General features: G+C 38.9%; 1 protein-coding gene across 1 annotated transcript in view; it reads left to right on the forward strand.

The window, feature by feature from the left end:
• The first annotated feature begins 3666 nt into the window (after positions 1-3666).
• DCHS2 (dachsous cadherin-related 2) overlaps positions 3667-22862 on the forward strand; it is a 79966-nt gene continuing 60770 nt past the window's right edge. The window contains exons 1-4 of the mRNA XM_066185083.1: positions 3667-3672; positions 9854-9925; positions 11927-11989; positions 22103-22294. Coding sequence (XP_066041180.1) covers positions 3667-3672; positions 9854-9925; positions 11927-11989; positions 22103-22294 — 333 coding nt within the window. The remainder of the gene's footprint in view (positions 3673-9853; positions 9926-11926; positions 11990-22102; positions 22295-22862) is intronic.

The following is a 22862-nucleotide window of genomic DNA, read 5'->3' on the forward strand; positions in this document are numbered from 1 at the left end:
AAAATGTGAGAATGCTCCTCTACCTCCTCAATGTTTTGTCAGATTTTCTTCCTGTAATGGATTCCAACAACATATTTTCTTTCAGCCCCATGTGATAGTAATTCTTTTGCTGTAATTTCCCTCCAGTGATTCTATTCTTTCTTTTCCCTCTCCTTGTTTATGTAACTGTGTTATCACCAAGTGGTCCTCTGACTCTCCAGAATCTGCCAGTGTTTCTGAGAGCTTTCATTCTTGCACTGTAAGACCTGACTTAACCACAGCTGAACTTTCTTCCCACCGAACAGGTGCACAGTATTCATTGCCTAGTTGAGAAGGGAAGTTCTGTAATCATCTGGAAAAAAAATTGTTTTGTTCAAGGGAAGGATTTTGTTCAAGGACACATCTTTCTCATTCAGAAACTAATAGTGCTTTTAGCCGTGGTTCTTGTGAGCCTTACATTGACCTGCTATTTAATGGGGGGGGGGGGGGGGGGGGGGGTGTTAGTCAGAGAATAAACTGAGAGATGTGCTGACTGACTGTGACCGCTGAGCAACTGCTATGCTGTCTTTCAGTCTGGTAGGAGCCCTGCCAGGAATTGAGGCTGTGGCATCTTCAGTTATCTGCTCCGTTGCAGTCAAACTTGTCAGGCCTAAAGATGGAAGAACTTGTGATCATTGTGACTAAGTCCAGCTGTGGCAGAAATGGGCACCACTCCCCCAAACACCACCCCCTCTTCTCATCCCCCCCACCCCAGCTGTTCTGGCTTTCTGAGTGCTTGGCAAGGATGATAAATTCAGATGGATACCAAAACAGGTAGCCTAATGTTCCGTAAGGATATTGCATTTGATATGAGTGATACTTGAAAGGTGTTAGGGTTTTATAACTCTTCTTTTCCACTAGGACAAATTTAGGATTGCTAGGGTTCAATCAGCTGTCCACTACATATCCTACATCTTGGATACCTGTGAAATCATGCTCTTGTATATCATAGCAGAGAGGGTTGTTGGCAGTACATTAAGTCAACAATTATATGCTGGCATATATATATATATACACAATATATATAAGCATACAAATTATATTTAAGTTGTCCCCAGTGGTTTTGGGGAGAGGAAGAGCAGAAACACTTTGATCTTCTGAAAAGACTTCTAAAACCAGCTCACCACAAGCCTGGTGACCCCTGCGAAGTGTTTATGGCAGTAACATCCTCATCTGGGAGGAATCCCACTTCTTGGCAGCTCCTGAATAGACTTGGAGGCAATTCTTGTCAAGTGTCTTACTTGGCTTCCTCAGGAACTGGAAGTTTGCAGACAGTAAGTAAATAGGGGAGCTGAATAAATGGATAGCCAAATTTGGTTTGCTTCAAAAGAGTTCCTTCTCAAAAGTTTTTTTAAAGGGAATATGACATAACTGAAAAAGAGGAGGGAGAAGTTAAATTTTACCCTTATCTTACGAACCCAGATTCTTTGGAACAGCTTTGTAGCATGCTACTAATGAACAGTCTTACTTTTATACCTTCTCAGCCTTCATGAATGGGACTGGGTGTCTTGGACTTGTTACTGCTGCTTCATTTGTCACAGATTTCACTATGAAGGAAACTAAACCTTTTGGCAGCCAAGTGGAAAACAAAACAGTCCCAAACTGTAGAGATAGTCAAACCACTGTACTAAAAGTGGGTTCCTTTGTGGTTGGTGCTGATATACTCCAACAGGGACTTGTCCTGTCAGAGGAAAGAAGGGGTTTCATTTTGCCGGGGCTGGGTGTTTGGGGCTTTTGTGGGAACCAAATGCATGCTAAGGAAATATGTGAGAGTTTCCCACAAAATTAATAAGGTCTCATTAGACTTGTTTACATTAAAATGTCCAAATGCAGTTGTTCACATGACATTATCTTGTTGCACACAAAATGACTGCTGTGTGGCATTTCAAATTTGATAAAAGTAGTGTGTGATTGTAGACAGGTTAACCCAATAGACAAAATAATAATAGTTACTTTACTGAGTGATTGAAGCTCAAAAAAGGAGAGTAGATATGTTTAGCTATAACCCAGCCAAAGAAAATAAAGACCAAGACCTCAACAGTAGCTGAGATTTATGGGATTCTGACTCTCACTGAAAAAAGGGCTAATATCAACTGTACACTAACTTAAAATTAATTCAACATTTGTAATTTTGCATCTATATTGTAACTGTATGTGTGTTAAGCATGTTAATGTGAGACAGCTGCTAGTTCATACATAGGCTGTGTCCACGAAACAAGTTGCATGCAACAGAGAGGCTCTAGTACTATTCATACTTTAAAATTATGTAGAAAAATGCTGTTTCATCTCAGAACTTTGTCTTTGTACTAAACAAGCAGGTTTTTTCGGAATTCCATTGATTCAAGGTTCAAAACTGTAAATCTTTGTTATCTGCAAAGCAGCAGAAACAGCTTACTTTCCCAGCTGCTGTTGGTAACACAGGTGAAGATGGGAAGTTTTAAAAAATTGACAGTGTGTCTATCAATGACCTCTAGGCCCATGGATGAAGCCAGATGATCTTTGGAGTTAGCATAATTCCTCAAAGAATGCAGAGGAGCTGCATATAAAGTAAAACAGACAGACACAGTACATGCATGCTCACCATTGTATTTGTTAACTAAAGGCTGTGACTTTCTACACTTGATCTTTTGAGTTATGTCATTTGCTGTCAGGTTGTTATTGATTTTTGCATTAATGAGTTTAATTTCAAAGTGAGATCTCTCTGACAGACCTGCTTTATGATAAGCAGGTATTCATTAAGAATTTAATCCTTTTGTTAAGGTCTGTTTTAATTTTACTTGCTTGAAGCACTGTATTTTGCAGCAAGAGACATTTCTCATGTCATGGAATTATCCCAGTCACTATTGACGTCCTGTCTTAGCTTTTGATTTCAGTTTTACAGTGGGAGTTTTTGTATTTCATGCATGAATAGTGCAGCCTGTTAAATTCCTGAAATGTATCTTTTTTCCTTGTGGCATTCAATATTTTGGCATTGGCTGCCTGAGCTGTGGGCAGGGCTCTTTGTAGTGTTATCATCAATAGGAGCAGTCATGCTGGAAGCCCTGGGCTGTCATGCAGCTGCAGTCCAAAACACTTCATCAATTATTCAAGGATTCCTATAACTTGTATTTATGGCTTTATTAGTAATTAATTTATTTTTATTGTCTTTGGGCACGTTATCTCAATGTGCAAGTGTCAGATAAATAGATGCCAGCATGACTTTGCTCACGTTTTATCACTGACATTACTAGCCACAGAGTGATGTTTTTTTCTATACTAGGTGTAAAATGAGCCTTAATAAAGGCACAAAGTCTGCATTCATTTGCCTTTGAATGCCAAGGTGATTACATTATAAAGCTAATGGTAATTTTTATGAAGTTTCCCAGTCCATGGCAAGCATGTTAAAAAATAGTGGAATTCTTTGCAAGGGGAAAGATTGTTAAAAGAGGGCAAATATGCCATGACATAATTTGCTTTGAATATTGTATTAAATCTATTTTTATTAATTTCATAACAAAGAAGAAACTGTGTAAGGTTTCTCATTTGTGAAAATTCTTAGTTTAAGAATTTTAAATCAAACACTGACGATGTATTTCTTTAACTAAAGGAGTCATTTAGACTGGTGGGAAGCTAGAGCAAAGAGGGTTTTTTTATCAGATTATAGATTAGATGGCGGTACAGAAAGGACAGAAGGGAGATACTTGCAGGGTAGAAAATATTTCTGAGAAAGAGATCCTTTTTCTGCATGTTGCCCTGCATAAAGGGCTTTTTTTTTTTTTTTGTCTGGAGAACACAGGTGGTGACAGTGGGGTGGGTTTCAAAATGTGTTGATTGCAGTCATGGTCAGTTCAAACTAGTCCCTCAGGATTTCATGCAGTAGTAGAGAATACTGCCTGTGCTGGGAAATTGATTTTGACATACATTTTGCAAATGCCTTTGCATGTTACTGGGATAGTGTTATTAAAATCCTGAATTCCTTGTGCTGCAGTACAATTGGAATTCACAGCAATGTTACCATTTTTTAAAAACATTAGAGAATGTTAGAGAATCTGTAATTGTGTTTGACCAATTTCATTTCTCTAGTATAATTTCATAATAATTTCATAGTGGAATTTCAGAACTACTTTCATGCCTTTACTTAGAATTGGGGGGAAAAAGCCCCCACCTGTAACTGCATTTTTCTCCTATCCTGTCTGATGGCTTTACAAAGTGGTTTTTGGGTTTTTCTTCAGATAGTTTCTACAGTTTTCTTTCTATTTTTTAGTTGGTCTCATCCTATCCTTCCTTTGCCTTCTTTTTTTATATACTTTGAGATGTTGGCCTGTGGCCATATATTTACAAAACATAGATGAACTTGAATTTGCTCTTGGGATTTTAAGTTTGCTGTGTGTGAAGCTGCACATCTTCCTGGAAAAGCTGTGGCAAGCAAGAGCAATGCATAGTGCTGGTATCAGTGTCTTTACATGAAAGCTCATTCATCTTCCCTTTAGTTGTTAATTTCTTTACATACCAACAAAACTTGAATGGAATTTATCCTTTTATTTGTTTAATTTATTCTATTATTTAAAGTTATCTTTCTAATGTAACTAGATTGGGTTCTTAAGCTTAATTTTTTCTTGAATTTTTTTTTTTGCCTGCTGGTGGGATGAGGTGGAGGAACCACAGTGACTCGAGAGAAAGTATTTTTTGGCTCTGAAATTATCTTGAAATTTGATGTTCTTTGGTATGAATGGGTGAATTACTCTAGTTTGCTGGAAGTGGATCTTCAAGGAATCAGAAAAGAGACTTTTTCATTGTGGGCTGTGAAAAGCCAGAATGCTGTAGCCAGTAGGGTGTTATTATTGAGGGCAGCTTTAGCACAAAGGACTGTACCACTTGGTACTCACGATGTGTACCTGCTTCTTTCCCTTAAAGCTGGTGACCTTGATTTCTGCCATCATTTCATTTTCCTGGAGTTTTGTGCTGAGTTTTCCCCTTTGCTCCTTTTCTACTTCTGTAATTCAGTTTCACAGCACTGTTTCATAGTAGTCAGCTCGTATTTCTGATACTGCCATAGCTTGTATTCATTATGTATGACTAAGCAGCTCCTGGTTTTGAAGCATTCCGTAGCTTTTAAAGTTCTGCCTAGGGAAGACGCCTATAGCACCTAGTGGAAATGAAATAAGTACTTCTTCACAGGAAAATAAAAGGGTGAATGGCTACAGAATTTAGTAGAGGATCAGTTTCAGTTCCAGTTTTTTGAACTTACAGGAGAGGTAGACCAAATCCTGCAGGGGAGAAGGCTGCAGGAAATGAGACCACGATGTTGGCATCGAACAAGTGATAGAAGAATCAGCAGATAATGGGAAGCATCTTTTAAGGATTAAATTATGCAAAACTCATGAATCTATCTCCTCTGACTTCACTGAAATATATATATAATCATCTTCCATTCACTGTAATTGTGTGTTCCTAGCACAACAACACACAAAAGACACTTCCTTGCCTTAATTTAACAGCTTGGGTTTTATATAATAAAGTAGAGAAGCAGTAGTACTGCCTGTCTGAAGCAGTGCTTTTATTTGCCTCATATTTTCTTCTGATAATGACAGTCTTTTGTGAGTACGGAATACTACACTTCTTATGGACAGTTTTCAGAGACAGAAAAAGCATTTTCAATTGCCATTAGTGAGAAGAAAATAAATGTAAATCTCACCATTCCATCTTATGGTGTCTTTGGAAATTGCCTTTCTGGGAGATGGAGAATGTATTATAACTTCAAAGAAAGTTTTTGCCCCATAATGAGAACACAAAGTATCATTTTTGTTGGGTTTTTTTTTCTATATTTTTGAGCACATTGCACAGCCTAGCAGATAATCAAGTAGTTGGCGAGAATCCCCTGCTTTGTAGTTCTGTTTAGCTCTGCTGCTGTCAAGAAGAAGCAGTTTCTTATTTCAATGTAGGCTATTTATGAGTGTGTGTTAATGGCAAAGTATCTCTACCAAGAATTATTTAAGACAGCTCACTGTTCATGAGCTTTGGCTGCTACCGTTATGGTCACTGTATTTAATATTTCTAGATGTATTTCCAATCCATTCTGGATTCACTTCAAAACACACCCATTTTATATCACCTCACCTGTGCTCCCAGTGCACACGACGTGCATGACATTACCAGATGTGTGTTCAGGCTGAGGCATTGGGTTACTGATGTGAAAGCGGCTCAAATGACAGAGCTGTGAATTGTAATGGAGCACATAGCACAATGGTGGCGATGTGGAGATCATGTTTCTGTTTCCTGTCCCAAAAACTGCATCATTTACAGTCCCCGACCAATAAAGTGCTCAGCCTTATTTAATTCTCCAAGTGTGCATGTGTAGAACTGGTAGGCCAGATGGGGTACACTTAGTTTGTGATAGATCAGCTGTCTTACCACCAAGACCCATCGTTCTCATCATAATTAATTCTTTCATAAATTTCTGAATTGTATTTTGTAACATCTTGTAGAAAGAATTGCATTTTAAAACATTATTCCCTAGCATTTAGTTTTTCTGTGAAGACTGAGTTTTTTTCACTTTTAGGTTTCACTTCTCTTTGGAAAGTAGTTCTTTGATAGTAGCACTTGTATATTCATGATGATTTTTTGTTTTTTTCCCTCTGTGGAACTGACTTATTAAAAATGTCAAGTTTTAATTTCAACTTCTTTCATTTAAGATGGTGGATGTTCTCCAACTGTAAGTCCCTTTCCCTGCCATCACTTTTCTGCTGGAGTTAATTTGAGCTGTAGAGCTGCTGTGTTTGCTTTAGACCACGAGTTGTTCTGTAATTCCGTAATGTCAGGTTTGATTCTTTAGCTTTTCTGAATTGATTTCCATCCTGCTCTATGCACTATTATTGCATCCTACCTTTCACTTAGCACACTGAAGGCTTCAAGTGCTACAGTAAATTGTGTATTTTCAAATTTGAAACAGCTTTCAATTAAGCAAGATTAATATATTTTACTTCCATACTTTGTGGTGAAGTGAATCTAAATGTCAGAAGTTGTTGTGGAGGTATGCCACAGTGGTGTCTGTTGATGCCAGACCCAACAGTGATAAAGGTAGACCAACCAATTCCATCTTCCTTCTTGATGGAGGACTCTGGTGCATTATTCAGGGTCAACTGATGGTAGCTCAGTTAGTCAGAGCATGGTGCTGTTGACACCAAGGTCATGGGTATAATCCCTGTATGGGCCATTCATTTAAAAGTTGGACTCGATTCTTGTCGATTCCTTCCAACTCAGAATATTCTGTGTTGGGTTGATGTCACTCTTTTAAGATACCACTTTGTGACTTTTCAACTTTCATGCCTAAGTGATCATTAGCAGCAATTAATTATTAGTCATTACCAGCATTCCCAGAGGAAAAAGGGACCTTACTGCAATCCATGTGGATAAAAGTGTGGATGGATATCCAGGATTAGTAGATCATTATCTGTGGAAAAGGATCTTTATTGGTACTGCTCTGTCATTTTTCTAGGGCAACACTGGCTCCATACTTGTTAAGGAGATGGATTTTTTTGTAGTGCTGTATGATGGAACTCTGCAGATACATTAGCCCAGCTTCCCAACACAAGCTGTGACTGATGTCAAGTGTTTCCTGTTTCAGAAATGAGAAAAACAACACCAGTTTCTCTATCTTGGCCAGAAAATGAGCAAAGGGACACTAAGTAAAGGAATTATTAAATAATTAAATATTTCAGTGTAGATATTGGGAGCTTTTCACTCCTTCTCTAACAATAAAAAATACTTCATTAAATTGAAAAGGCATAAATTAAAAAATTATGAGAGCATTCTTCCTGGGAAGAAGATTTGTAGCCATGACTTCTTGGCAGGGGGTTTTCTTTGGACATTCGTGGATTTCTTTGGACATTTGTGGATTTAACACAAGAAAAGACAGTTCATTTAGAAGAATTTTAAGAAATAATAAAACCCTGACCTGTGGTTTTTAGCCTGTTTAACTATTATACTTACATTAAGCACTTCATAGGAGAGGAGAAGAGAGTAGTTTTGTCAGCTGTGCAGTTCTTGCATCTTGCTTTTCAGATCTTCAGACTCTGGCACTGGCTATTGTCCAGTAACCAGGTCCTGCCCTAAAGGTTCAGTCACTCTGCTCCAGTCTGGAAGTTTTATATCTTTATAATGTTCCTTCAAAAGCTACAGCTTCACTTGGGAAGGAAGTGGGGAAAATGAGATTGTAATGTGGCGAGACAAACTGGGAAACAAACTCTGATTCTGTGTCGGGGAATGAGATCTTGAGAATAAAATATGGTGTATTTACAAGCAAAGTGGAAAGAAGTGGTGCAAAGTGGAAAGAGCACATGCTGTAGCCCAGATATCCCCATCTCTCATCTGTGTTCTCTCCAGGGTCCCTTGTATGGATGAAATACAATCGCTCTGTTGTGAAACTTTAGTTGCTGTGATTCCCATTTCTGTTGTTTAGCAGGAACCAGGTCTCAGTGAGAAACGCTTTTAAAAATTAAATTAAAAGACTTACTATGTGTTTGCTGTATAGCTGCTGGTGAGAGAGAGCTGCCACTCTCTGAGGAGGTATGGGAAAGGACAGGACCAGGGCTAGGGATGAAATGACAAGGCAGTGGTTGGGAAAAACAAAGCACTTTTTTGGCCATATGGTGAAAAGTTCAAATAAAGGCAGCTGAGAATAACTAATGTCATGGTACCAATAATATGCATGAAGGATAGAAGCAATTGAGAGCAGAATCTTGCTATTCTAATGTGTCTTTTTAGCTTCTCCAGAAAATGGACAAACATTACACAGCGATGGAATCTAAGAGGCTACAAATTTAGCACATAGATGTGGCAAAACTGCAGGGATCTGTCTGTTTTAGTCTGAATATGTGGTCTGTTTGTAGTTTAAATACCATGGTTCAAATAGTCTCATCCACTAGTTTGAGCAAAGTGTAATGAGGAAATAGGGATTGGGTTGTCTAAAAGCAGCACATGTGATAAAGTGATGTAGTATTAGAGACATACTGTCTGAATATTCAGGGAGGCCTCAATCCACCCAAAAATTATGGATGTATAAATTCTGTATATACCAAATTGGACATACACTTCTTTTTTGAAGTTGCTATGTTTCTAATTTTTGCTTCTGAAGAGAAGATACTGAAGAATTCCTCAACTTGCCAGCACCATCTCATTCTTCTGATCGCTGAAGCTGAAATTCATTCCAGTTAACTGTTATGATCACTGAAGGGGCTAAATTCAAAGTGTTCAGAACCAGTTCCCAGAACAGAGTATTGCCTTTTCCTAAGAGAAAACAAGAGACTTTGGAGAATTCTGGAGCTGAGAAAATGGACCTAGCCATCTGATTTTCATAATCTCCCACTTCAAAACAGCTGACTTTGGCTGTGCACGAAGTATAGGAACAGTATAGGACTTCAGTGTCCTGTTTGGAGGAGAATGCCTCGTCAAATGAAAGGGATGTTTGTGTGTGTATCTCTGATGTAGCCAATTTATACCATCAGCCTCTCTCATTTCCTTCCCAGAACTTAATCCGTCTGTTATTTTTAGGAATTAAAAATTGCTGCTAGTACACACTGTGCTTTCCTGAAATGTTACACTATGAAACTTAGTCACTTTCTATGCTTGTGTATGTGCTTGAACTATTCCCTCATATGTTGTTCCTGTAGTCACAGGGTGTATTTTTTAAAGGTCTTAAGGTTTGTTAGATACGGAATCATGCTATTTAGATTCTCTGAACTCATGAACAAAGGATTAATGTAGAAATTGGAGTTTGTAATGCATCTGTTATAATGGGGGCGGCAGGGGTGTCCACTTGTGCTGCAGATTCATGACCCTTTCTCTTTGGCCCTGTTAGTTGGCTCAGGACTGTCCTGGCCTGGAAGTTTTTGTAACTTTGCGTTTTTGTGTGGTGTGTGCAGCTCAGCGGGTCAGTCTGCTCCTGGGTTACCATCTGATGGAGATGCATTCCTCACAACGACAAATGAAATGTTTGTCACACAGTGCAGAGTCTGGATGTGTATCCTGATATGTGCACATATAACATGCTGGTCTTGTGGCCACCGTGTAGTTGGGTTTCTGTGTGGAGGCTGTATGAACAGGGACTGATTGTAGAAAGAAAGGTGCATATTATGGTTTCATTCAGACATGTGGCCTGGTTTGAAAAGTGTATAGAGTACCTCTGGCCCTGTAATTCTGAATGACATAGATGTTACTATATTCATTTGAAGATCTGTAGCTTGTGAAAGACAGTGTACACACAATTATTTCTGTTATTGATGTGTATGACTTAGTTGGCATGATAATGTGTTCCAGGTAAATTTTTTGTTTTATGAATGAGTGTAATTCTCATAATACCAATTAGCACTTTTAGTTTGGGATCGGAAACTCTTTTATGGTAAGTTCAGTTTTAAGTATTGAGAGTGTTTAAAAGCTCTGTCTTGTGTTAAATTTAGAGCGGTGGTGAGTTTGTCATGCTTCTGCATATCATTGTTTAAACATCATGGATCATAGGTGATACACTTTAACTCTTTGGGAGTGGCTCTTCCACCTCCACATATTCAAAGCTGGGCCATCTGAACATGTTTATAAAACATACAGCTAACTTAAAATGAAGAACTTGCTGGTTTAGTTACATTTATTGTGCACTAAGTGGGTTTTGTTTTTCAAACCAAATAAATCACTAAAGGATTCTTTTTTTATTAGACATTATCCCAGATTTTACTTCATATCATGCAACTGAGGTTAAGATTTGCATGTTCTGCAAATCTTCCAATTCTGAGGATTGCTTAGCTCCTAAATTCTGTGAGTGTAAGGCTTGTGTAGAGCAAAGCCAGCTAGAAATGTAGACAGGCAGTGTTGGAGAGAGAAAACCACATTGGTGTGTACATGAAAAACTGATTTAGAAAAAAGGAGAAGGGAAATGTATCAAGACTTTGTGTCAGGCTTCATTTTTGCACCAATTATTAGGAAATATATAAGATCCCTCACTAATTTTTAGTCTACAATAAACAAAATATGATTTTTTTTTCTCAAGTGCTATGAATACAATATTCAAGCTGTGAGTTTGGCCATGTTTTAAATTTTCCATAAAAGCAGAAATTAACTAAGAGAGCCCTCATCTGCTGACTTCCAAATATAAATTGGACATGATTTATAAGACTCCAATTACACAAAATGTATGCTTTCCTTAGGAAAGAGTTTATTCTTCTTTCAACACTTGAGGACGCAACATTTTGCAGGCAATAACTGAAAGTAGTGCAGACCATATTTCTGAGAGCCAAACTAGAAGATGCTATTAATACTGTGGTTTTGGACATAAGCACATTAACAGATACTCAGAGTCAGGACTGAAGAGGCCAGCTTTCTGAAGCAATTCTGGAAGGCATTTCATAATTGTTAATATTTGGCAGTCTGTTTAAATGAGCATTCAGATTCAGAGCATTAGACGTGCAAAGTGATAGAAGCCTTTGCCTTCCTTTACTTATGTGTTCTGCAAAGCCTGTCTTGGTGTTCTTGAACCCTCACCATGCTGATGAAAATAAAATGGGACAAATGATGATAATGATATTGCTGTTTATCTAACTTACACTAGTACATTTGCTACAGTAATTAAAAACCTGATTTTCTAATGGGTAAAATAGAAATACATGTTTTTCAAGGGTTTGTGGATGACTAGGTAAATTAAAAAAGTCCATTGTTATTTAACTCATTGCTAGTGTAACAGATTTGGTAGCAGTCTGAAATGTAAATACCTGTAAAAAAAGAGTGGGTAGTAGGAAGCCTACCACTATTTGAAGAAATAAATAAACTGAAACAGCTGGTGCCATGATGAATGCAAAAGAGTCTGTCTAACTTTGATCGACTTGCTTGTTCTGAGTTTTGGGGTTTTTTAAATTTTTTTTTTTAATTTTTTTTTTTTTTTACATAGGACTCCTTCCTGATTTATGGAAAGGTGGTGACCAGTCAACTCGCTGCTCTGGCAAACACCCATGTACATTGCACTGAATACCCACAGCTGCAATACAGATGTGGGAGGGACTGGACTTTGGGTGTACGCTCTCTGACATCTTCTCTGGACTTGAGCAAAACTCTACATCTTTTGAGTTAACCTGCTAGGGCTTTTTTTGGACAAGTAATGATATCTCAAAGGTTTTTTTTTTCTCCAGGTACAGCAGGCCTCTAGCTGGCCTGCCATACTACCCTTTCCCTGGTGGTACCATATCTACCCAAGGAGTGCAGCAATTTACAAGTGTATTTGTAAGTGGCAATTTAGGTAGCCCGTGCATAGTCTTTGCTTACTGTGAAGGTGCAATAACAAATCTTTTCAGTCTGACAGCAAAATAAGTTTGTGCTTTCAATCTTGGCTGCTCACTGATGCTTGCTAACGTGACTCGGAAATGAACTAGGAAAAGAATCTGCAATAATCTGACAATATACAAATAAAGCTTCTTGGGCTTCATTCTGTCTTCTTTTTCTTTAAATGGACCACTACTCTTAGTGATCTTGTTCCCAATAAAGCTCCATAAATAGTTGTAGCAGTCCAGTCAGGAATAGTGGTTGGAGCATTGTGGGTTTTAGACAGGAATTAGCGACTCAGACTGGTTTTGGGGCTTGGAACATATTTGCACAAATGCATGTAAGTGTTCAGATTTAGCCTATCTTAAGACCATGTCACTGCTTAAAGAGGGTTTAGGCTCTCCCTGGACTCAACTTTTCCTGCTACCTTCTTACTGTTTGCCTCAGGTCAGCTGAATCAGGAACTGACTTGGCTGAAATCTAAGGCTGGACCAGTAACAAAGTCCTCTGATTAAGCTTTAATTGGATCCTCTTCTTGATCTGACTCAAAATCCATTTGCTCAAAACTGTGCCAAAAGGAAGGCAACTGGATGCAAGGTTGCTTTTCCACTTAGAGAGTTCTTTCTTTCTTTCCTTTGTAACATCCTCCTGCAATTTGTTTATCAGAGATATGAGTATAATCAAAAGATTTTTTTTGTCATTAGTGTTCTAAGATCACACACATACTCAGAATTCATGATACGTACTTTGATTATTTAGGCTCAGTTAAATAATATATCACATTACAGCTTTGTAAGTATAGTGATGTTAATTGATCTAAGCAAAAAAATTGTATTCTTATAATTTTTATTAATGCTTTAATAAATGCTACTAATAAAAGTTACATTATTGATTTGTTTTTCATAGTTGCCCTAAACAAGATAGCTGGGATCTTGAATTGTGTTTTCTAAAACAACTTACTAAATATAATTCTAAAATAATCCTGCCACTAAAAGCTAAAACATGCTCTAGTGTAAGATCATTAAAATAACCTATTCAGTATGAATATTTGAGAGATATTTCCAGTTATTAAACCCGACACTTCTTGCTTTATGCAATTAGTACAGAATAGGGAAATTTTTGTGCTCTGCTGTTGCTTGGCAGAGGTATTCAGTCTTGGGGCTCTGTAGCTTACTAATGAATAAAAATGGATTTGTACTTAAATTCTTAACTGTGCATAGGAAGGTTTTAGCATGTTATAAAATCTAAAATTATAGCAGAGTACGTGAACAGCATTAAGAAATGGATGGAGCTGCTTTCACTGAAAAGTAGGGGGTTGACTTTGACGACTAAATAAGGCTTTAGTCATGCAAATATTTGCTAGTTGCTGCTAATTCCTTTTTCTTTCCTCAGAAATACATTCTCTTTTCATTTCTGTTCTTTCAGTTTACATAGATGATAAAATTAAATTATTTTAAATGTGATTATATTTACACAATGAGAAGGAAGGCAATATAGACCAAACAGACTGACAGAGTAGATGGTCTTTTTAGCAGACACTTTTGGTGCTGGAACTCAAGCTTTGTACTCCCAAAAAGACATTTTTAAACCCCTACTCTATCATGTGGCAAGTAGGCATTTAGCAGTACAGCTACTTGCTATGAATTCAGACATTGACAACTGTGTTTTGTAGTGGTCCAGATCCTATCAGTGTAATAAGAGTGATAAGGTCAGGCATTCCAGGTTGGACCTGCCTCCCACACCTTTGGATCCCGGCTCACCTCAATGGGATCTAGCTGCTAGTGCTGTTTTGCAGGAGGCATGGTAGCAAAACTTAAGACATGTCAGGTATAGCTGTGTTAAACTGCAATGAATTCAGGCTCTGGCTAGCATCAGAGCAAGAATTGCAGGTTACAATACAGATTGAAATGCTTAGTTCTTCCTGGATCCAGACTTGGCTTGCTGAATGGTGTCTGGTGTTCAGAATGAAAGTGTGATGCTGTAATGTACTTGAAGCTGTTTTCCCCTCCAGTGATTTTAATTTTTCTTGCTTTCTGTAGACTAACTGAAAGGAGTAAATCAAAGGTCTGTCAATATTTTTTATTGGCAGGTTTGTTCACAGTCATCAGTTAGATACACAGAAGAGCAGAGAAGGCAAAAAGCTAAGATCTCAGAATTGTTCATCATGTTAATTAAGTTTCTTTTTCATTTGTTTGTTGTGGGGGAGATAGTGTTGTAAAAATAAGGAAGATAAAAAGATAAAGAAGATAAAAATTAGTGCAATCTTTTATGAGAGATTCATACATGAAGTAGGACTAGTTTTACCTTATTTTAAAACCATGTAGTTCATTGGAATTTCTGTACAACCCACGGGGGCACAAGCTAAGAAAAAAATGAGCCAAACAGATGTAGTTGTTTGAAAAGCCAAAACCAAAAGCCTTACCATAATGTTTGGTAAAAATGTAAATGTAATGTTTAGCTGAGGTTACCACGAATACCACGTTTCACATGCTGTCCTTGAGCAGAGAGGGTTTCTGGTCTCTGTGTCTGCTTGCATTTAGGCTTTTCTCTTTTCACTTGTAAGGTTGTTGAGAATTAATTATTGAATGTTTTGATGGGAATTGCTTCTTATTAGCACCTTCATAAGACTGATGACAATTTCTGGAGTGAATCAGAAATCAGCTGGGGGACTAAGCATCAGCTTCCATACAGGTTAGCTAGGTTGTGTCTGTGTAGTTCTTATTGTCAGTTGTTCAGCTGTGGAAGTCTCCACCTATAGCAGATCAAAAGAATACAGAAAGATTGACATTAGCCAAGTCCATTGACCTGACCAGCACAGTAGAGATATTTTGCATCAGAGCAAGGATGAAGGCTAAGGATTTTATTATTTATTGGGGATTTTTTTAGTATCTGGTACCTGTGGTGGTTGGCAAAGTAAGCATCAATGCCAGCTGAATGATCAGCTTAAATTCCAGTTGTTATTTTGATTTGCGGTTTTCCAGATGCAGCCCAGTTTGAGAATGAAGAATGGGGCTTTTTCTGCTGTCAGCGGGATTGTTAAGCACCAGCTGTTAAGTCCTCAGGCAAACAGTTCCTGCTCTTGAAGTCAAGGCTCATGTTTTTAGGGCTTCAAGTGGATCTGCAGCTTTAGTTCCATTTCCGTGTGTTAAACCTGCTGCACTAGGGAGATGAGGGTTAATCATGGTTGCTGAGGCAGAGAGATAAAATTCCAAAGTAATGTATTTATTACACTCTGTAGGTTTGCTGTCGGCATTATTGTCTGCACTGCCTCAGGCAGCTGTGAGGTAGAGATCATTGGTTTGTATTTGATATGCTATCGTCTCACTAACCAGGGTTTTAAGTCAGAGCACTGACGTGAAGACATTTGATGATGTGTGACTGTGGCAGCTTGCATGCTAATCTATCGTACAGATACACCCAAGTGACTTGAAAAATGTCTTCTACCAGTGATTTCACTGCCAATATTTCTGCAGTCACATTTTGCTGACAGCATGCCACCTACTCAGACTGCTCCTCTCCTTCCCTGTGGTTGTGGACCTGGCATGAAGGTCTGGCAGAGCAGATGCATCCACAGTAGTAACCATTCAGTGGTCCTTGGGTTGCATACCTGAGGAATTAAAACACTTACCTGGTGAGCATCTGCTGCTGCTGTCAGGTATTGCTGTACTGCCCGGAAACAGGCCTTCAGTGTGTCAAATGTAAGGATGCTGGATTTTGTGCTGTTGATGACTGCAGGACAGAACCACCATTGATCAGCAACCTATCTCTATCACTGAATCTTTTCAGCTTGCTGATAGTTTCTTTTTTGTAGTTTAGGAGTAGTTTTCACCATTTTGAATATGAATATTGTGGACTACACAGTCATAGAATCACTAAGGGTGGAAAAGGCCTCCAAAATCATGAAGTTTAACTTTTGACCAAAACCAAACTTTTGACCATATCAACTAAATGATAGCACTAAGTGCCATATGCAGTCATTTCTTGAACACTTCCAAGGATGTTGACTCCACTGCTTCCCTGGGCAGCCTGTTTCATTGTTTAACCACCCCTTCAGTGAAGAAGCTCTTCCTGATTTCCAACCTGAACCTCCCCTGGCACAGCTTGAGTCTATGTCCTCTCGTTCTGTCACTTGTTACCTGGGAGAAGAGGCCACCTGGCTACAGCCTCCTTTCAGGCAGCTGTAGAGAACAGTAAGGCCACCCCTCAACCGGCTAAACACCTGCAGATCCCTCAGTTACTCCTCACATAATTTACTCTCTAGTCACTTCACCAGCTCTCTTGCCTTTCCCTGGATATGCTCCAGGACCTCAGTGTCCTTCCTGTAGTGAGGGGCCCAGAACTGGACAGACAACTCAAGGTGTGGCCTCACCAGTGCTGAGTACAGGGGGACAGTCACTGTCCTGGTCCTGCTGGCCATGGTCTTCTTGATCCAGGCCAGGATACCACTGGCCGTCTTGGCCACCTGGGCACACGCTGGCTCAAGTTCAGCTGTTGCTGACCAGCACGCCGGGTCCTTTTCCACTGGGCAGCTTTCCAGCCTTTAACCCTGCATAGGGTTGTTGTGACCCAAGTGCAGGACCCACCACTTTCCCTTACTGAACCTCATACAATTGTCCTCGGCCCATTAATCTAGTCTGTCTAGACCCCTCTGCAGAGCCTTCTAGCCCTCCAGCAAATCCACCCTCCCACCCAACTTGGTGCTGTCTGCAACATGACTGAGGATCCACTCAGTCCCCTTGACCAAATTATTGATGAAGATATGGAACAGGGTGGCCCCACCCAAATGGTTGCGGCACATTTCCCACCACTCTCTGGGCCTGGCCATCCAGCAGGTTTTTAACCCAGTGAAGAGTGCACCTGTCCAAGCCATGGGCTGCCAGCTTGTCTGAGAGAATGCTGTGGGAGGCAGTATCAAAGTCTTTAATGAAGTTGAGGTAGATATATCCACAGTTTTTTCCCTCGTTCACTTGGTGGGTCACCTGCCGTAAAAAGAGATCAGTTTAGTCAAGCAGAACCAGTCTTTCCTAAACCTATGCTGGCTGGGCCTGGTCCACTGGATGTCCTCAGTAATGTAGTATGCTTTTATTTACCCTCTATTCTAATTTTCTTTGAAAATTGGCTCCTGGCAATTAACCTGCTTTTCATGATATCAATAGAGCGAAAGCAATTAAACAGGCTTTTTGTGCACAAAATAAATGCACAAAATCTGTCTTATGCTCTGACGTTGAGTCCACCAAACAGATTTTAACAGCTATGAAATCTGTATCTTTGTTAGCTAAATCAAGTGAAGTAAACTTGACAGAATATGTGGTATGGTAAAAATTCTTATGCTGTGAAGAATTGATTTAATATTTCTTAGTCTCATTTAATTACTATTACAGATGACCACGGTGATGACTTTTTTGACTGAATGGCTTGGTCTTTCCGGTGATCTGGTCTACTTTTAGTCTGTCTATCTGAAAGATGTAAAATTAATTCTGATCACTCACACATGAAATTCAGCCTTGCCAATCAGTCATCTTTAAGGCTACATACTCTAAATCCTAAAAAACATTTTTATAGAAGTTCTGAATTTTTGGTCTCCGAGTAATAGGATTGTCTTTTCTGTTGTGGTTTTGTGTGCACAAGACATTTCCCCCACTTTGCATATAATATAAAATATTTACTCTGCTTTTAAAAATATGTTGTTAGGAAATAATATTTAGGAAGCAAAATAAAGAAAGCTAAATATAACCACCGGGACTTTATTTTAATTTGTTGAGGATAAAAAGGGGTGGAAGTTAAAAAGAAAAGGGGAGCTTTCTCTTAAATGACTTTGTGTTTAAAGCAATGTGGAATTTAGTAGCAGATCTATTTCTCTATAATCTTGACTACTATTAGTTAATTGGTTGTGCTATTCAATACCTGTAAAATATAGGGACATATTGCCCATTGCAATGAGTTCTCATCATTCCACTGAAATGAATGGAAGCAGCTGAAGTTCTGCCAAACGTTTGTCTTCTGTAAGCTCTGAAGTCTCTCTCAGCATAGTGGTAAAAATGGTTTTGTTCCCTCTTATTTAAGTGTACTGCCAGTGATTTTTTTTTTTCCCCATTTAAACCTGGACATGTGTTACAGGGTTGAAGTGCACATGTGGGTGAGGAATTTAGGGTAGTTACCTGTAACATCCCAGATTCTTTGACATCATCCCTGCTTTTCATATGCAAATAGAAGATTATTTCTGCACTTCTAACATTGTTGAATTTTATTTATCTTCTTACACCCTTTAGCGTCTACCACTTCACACCATTTATTATCCTCTTGCAATAGTCTGTCTGAACATCACATAGGTGGGTCACATTTTTTTTACTTGTTCTGCATAACGTTTCTCTAGGTCCCTGTTTTCTCCTCTAAGAGGATATCTGAAGTCTGACCACTTTATTGGCAGTTTCAACAGGACAGAAGAAACTTTTTTTTTTTCCTGGCAGATTTTTAGTCTAGACACTGTACCAGCTGTCCAAAGGATGTAGGCTGCAGGAAGCATGACTGACATGAGAAGTCCAGGCAGGAGCTATCCATACAATGACTCTTGTTGGTTTGAAAAAATGCTTCTTGGGGAAATACTTTGTCCTGAACTTATTTCCAAGTTTACACTCCTAAAAACTTGGATGTTCAACCTACTGTATTGAAAACATACTTAGTGAAAGGACAAAGAGCTTGGGGGCATAACCCTTTCTTTTCCTCCCCTTTATTCTTCTCCAAGATTCCAGTTTGTATTAGCTTGTCAGAGGTGTTACATATTTGGTACTCTCTTGCCTCCCACTTCTTCAAGGCACATAAATCCATTCAGCTCTATTGCCTTTGTGATATTGCCAACATACAACACTCTTGATCAGTCCACTGTAAAAATTCCTGCTGCTGCCTTCATTTCCTCCTGCTTGGGCTGCTGTAACTCACAGCTCTTGGGCAGTTAACAGCTGCAATACTCTGTAGGATTGGTACTCACAGTATGCTGTCACAACCCAACGTGTTTTGGACAGTGACTACTGTGTGCTTTAATTCCTAAAATCTTTGCTAATTTGGTCCCTTAATTGTGTCCAAAACCTTGCATTTGTTAGCATGTTTTTCATTGTATTCTTCCTTCTAAATCAGCTTGCATTTAGTTGATAATCTTAAGGGTCTTTTTTCAGCCCAAATGATTCTATGGTCTTAGTCAACAGTTTCCCTGACCTCAAGTGTCGTGCCATTCAATGTCAGATCTCTCTGCTACAAGAAAGTTTTCATTCCCTTTTAATTCCAGATCTTCCCTTTTCAGATCAAAGGTTCCATGGCGAGTGATTAAAAAAAAGGACTATTAAGTGGGTAGAAATTGAATAGATTTGAGGTACTTGAACAGGGAGAAAGATGACATTTCTCTGCAAAAATGGATACCACTTAGTTTTGCTGCCTGAGAGATGATTATAGTAATTGAAGTTGATCACAATTAGACCTTCAAATTTGCATTGCCTTGAACTGAAGCATTTTTATTTAAATTCATCACTCATTATGCCTTTACATGTACTGTTCAAAGTCTGAGGACTGCACAATTTACAACAAAGAAAACAAGTCACCGAACGTAATGAGCTAAACTTCTAACAATACCCTCAAATTTCACCTGTAATTAATCACTCATGCTCAATTGCAGACAAAAATGTTAGCATTTACACATGTAACTGCATGTAGGCACAGTCAGACAGAACTTTTCAGTACTGTCACCCCTGTTGGATTTCAGGCAAAAGGAATAAATTGAAATACTTTTCTTATAAGGGCGAAGTGAATTATTGTTCCATAACATTAGGGTGGTGGATTACTGTGAGCACACTAGACATATGTTCTGTTCTTGTTTTTATGACAGAAATAACAAAGTACGAGGCTGGAGAAATATGCGTGCTGTAGACTTGATTTACATACAGCTGTAAAGCATTTTTAGGACTGGATCTTTGTTTAGCTGTGCATGATTGTGAGTTTTGCCTTTAAATTGCCCAGAACGGGTGGTTGGACTGAGGTCAGGAGTAGCCACACGTTGCACACTGTGCTGCAGCTGGGGGATGCAAACTGCAAGGGTGTGGGAAGGGCATGGAGGGCTCTGTGTGCACAGGGCTCCCCTAAAGGAGCTTGTTTTTTTTTTCAGAAACTCAGGTATAATGGCCTTTAGTGTTGTGTAAAACCTCCTTATGGGAGGAAAAATCTTCTTATAGGAGGAAAAACATTATGGGGTATGTGATGCAGTCACAGTGATACTTCTGAAATACAAAAGAACTTGAGTTTCCATGAAGAAGTGGAAAAGTCTGAAAAACAAGCAAAAAGCAAACCACAACAAGCAAAAAATAATAATTGAAATAACACGTGTATCTTTTGGGCTGTCATTTTAAAATTCTGATTGATGTAACTTGTTTAGAGTAAGTTTTAACTTTATAATTTGAATTGGCACTTTTTATGTGGTTTCCCTTTCCCCACTTCCATGCCTTTCAGCCTTCCCAAGACATGTTTTGTTCATTTGGTTTTAATTCAGTCCCAGTTAAGTATCTTAATGCCAAAACAATTCCTGTATGGGCAAAGAAGGGAGCTTGTGATGCAGGCACCAACTGGTCTTCATGGCCACATTTGTTCTGGTAGGAGCAGCAGCCAAAGGCTGTCCTGAGTCCCAAGGCCAAATGACCTGGCACAACTTGTGTCCATGCAAACTAATTTGTATCACCCAAACAGGATGACCTAATCCAAACTTACTTCTAGGAATACTCCCTGGCCTCAAATGTTTCTTTTGAAACTCGATCTAAAACTCTGCCAGATGGTTTTCTGTACAGGCAGGCAGTGCAGACCTCCACCTTTGCCCTGTCTGTGGATGATGGCTGTGGGTCTCACCTTGTCAGCCTGTGTCAGGTGCAGGCAGTGACTGGCACAGGTCTTCTCTGTGAGCTCCCACCAATTCTAACTCTTGGGCTTTGTGATACTAAAGTTTCCAAAGCTCTGTAAAGGTCTTCAGGCAGTGTGCTTGTACAGACAGGCTGATGGAAAACTCACAGAATTTATCATTTTCAAAGAAAAAGTAGAAGAGGAAACCAATTGCAAAGGAGAAGCTCTTTATGTATCTCCAATAATGACAAATTAGAGAACTGAAAACACTGGCTTTCTTAATGCATACATATTATTATAAATTACTTTCTACCAAAATGTTTCTAAATTTAAGTGAAAACTATCACAATGGAATGTGCCAGAGAAGAGCCAAACTCAGCACAAAACATTTATTATCAAAATATTAGGGGATTAAAATTGAAGGAGCAACGTACAAAACTTTTGTGTTTATCAAATACATTTTAAAACAACCCACCTGTGGGTCAAAAAGCATGAGTACCACCATGCCCTCTTTCAAATGAAAACTAAGTTAAGATCTGAGGAGTCTTTTATAGGATACATTAGGTAAGGATGTCCTGCAGCACTTTTCTGATTTACATGTGACATAAGAGCTTTCTGATTTTTCATACGAGCCACCTCCACTGGTAAAAATAACATAAAGGGAAAATAGTTTAACGTGTGGTCTACTGACATGGCTTAATGAGAATGGCTTTTTTTCAGTCATGGGAAAGGAAGAAGATTGATAATTACACTGTCAGTAGCGGAGGTACCTTACAAACTGCAGGCAGCCAGCTTAGGTAGCAGAACATGTTTGTGTTTATTCTGTGTATACACATTGGCTTTTACAGCACAAACAGGTTCAAAAATCACAGACACTTTGTTTTAATGAGAAGTAGTTTCACTGGCGTCATTGCTATCTCTTGTTGCCTCCCTGCAGGTCAAAGCAACAGATGCAGATGCTGACCAGTTTGGAGAAATTGAGTATTCTCTTTACGATGGATTTAATTTTTATGAAAAATCCAAAGCTTTCCAGATTGACCCACACACAGGTCAGATCTTTGTTTCTCAAGACATTGACAGAGAAGGGGATACAGCCACTTATGATCTCTTAGTAAAAGCTACAGATGGGGTAAGTTTCACCTTTTTATACTGTCAGATTTTTGAATGCATTTGCCGATTTGGGTGTCTGGTATATTTTTAAATGTAGAATGTAGTGACTATGTAAAAATTGCATGAATTTGAATAAAATGTCTTATCTGTAAAGAGTGCAGAAAATTATATTCATGAACTGTGAATTTTTACCCAAATTAATAAAATTGGCTGTGAAATATCCAATGACTCCTAAACAATGTTTGGAAAAATGTTTCTAGGATGTTAGTTAGTGCTAACTTTCCTCCTTCTATTGGAGCCACTGGACTCCAAGTTACTTCTGCTCCCTGCTTTCAAGATCACTGCAGCAGTAATAAGCCAGTACCATAGGCTAGAACTGCATGGCTACTGTGGGTGGCAGTGACTTTCCTGGGTAAATTCCTTGTCCTTTCTAGCTGGCTGATGCCATTGCTGCTGCTGTGGCTGGGTGCAGCCTCCCAGCAGCTGCATATCTGAAAGTTTTCCCAGTTTATGAGATCTGGTGCTCAGAAGTGGGTATTTATGGTACAGCACGGGCAGGGTTGTTGTATGTGCCTGAAATAGACCAT

Source organism: Chamaea fasciata, unplaced genomic scaffold (genome assembly GCF_029207755.1).
Source record: "Chamaea fasciata isolate MVZ Bird 193981 ecotype frontalis unplaced genomic scaffold, bChaFas1.0.hap1 SCAF_6, whole genome shotgun sequence".
NCBI lineage: Eukaryota > Metazoa > Chordata > Aves > Passeriformes > Sylviidae > Chamaea > Chamaea fasciata.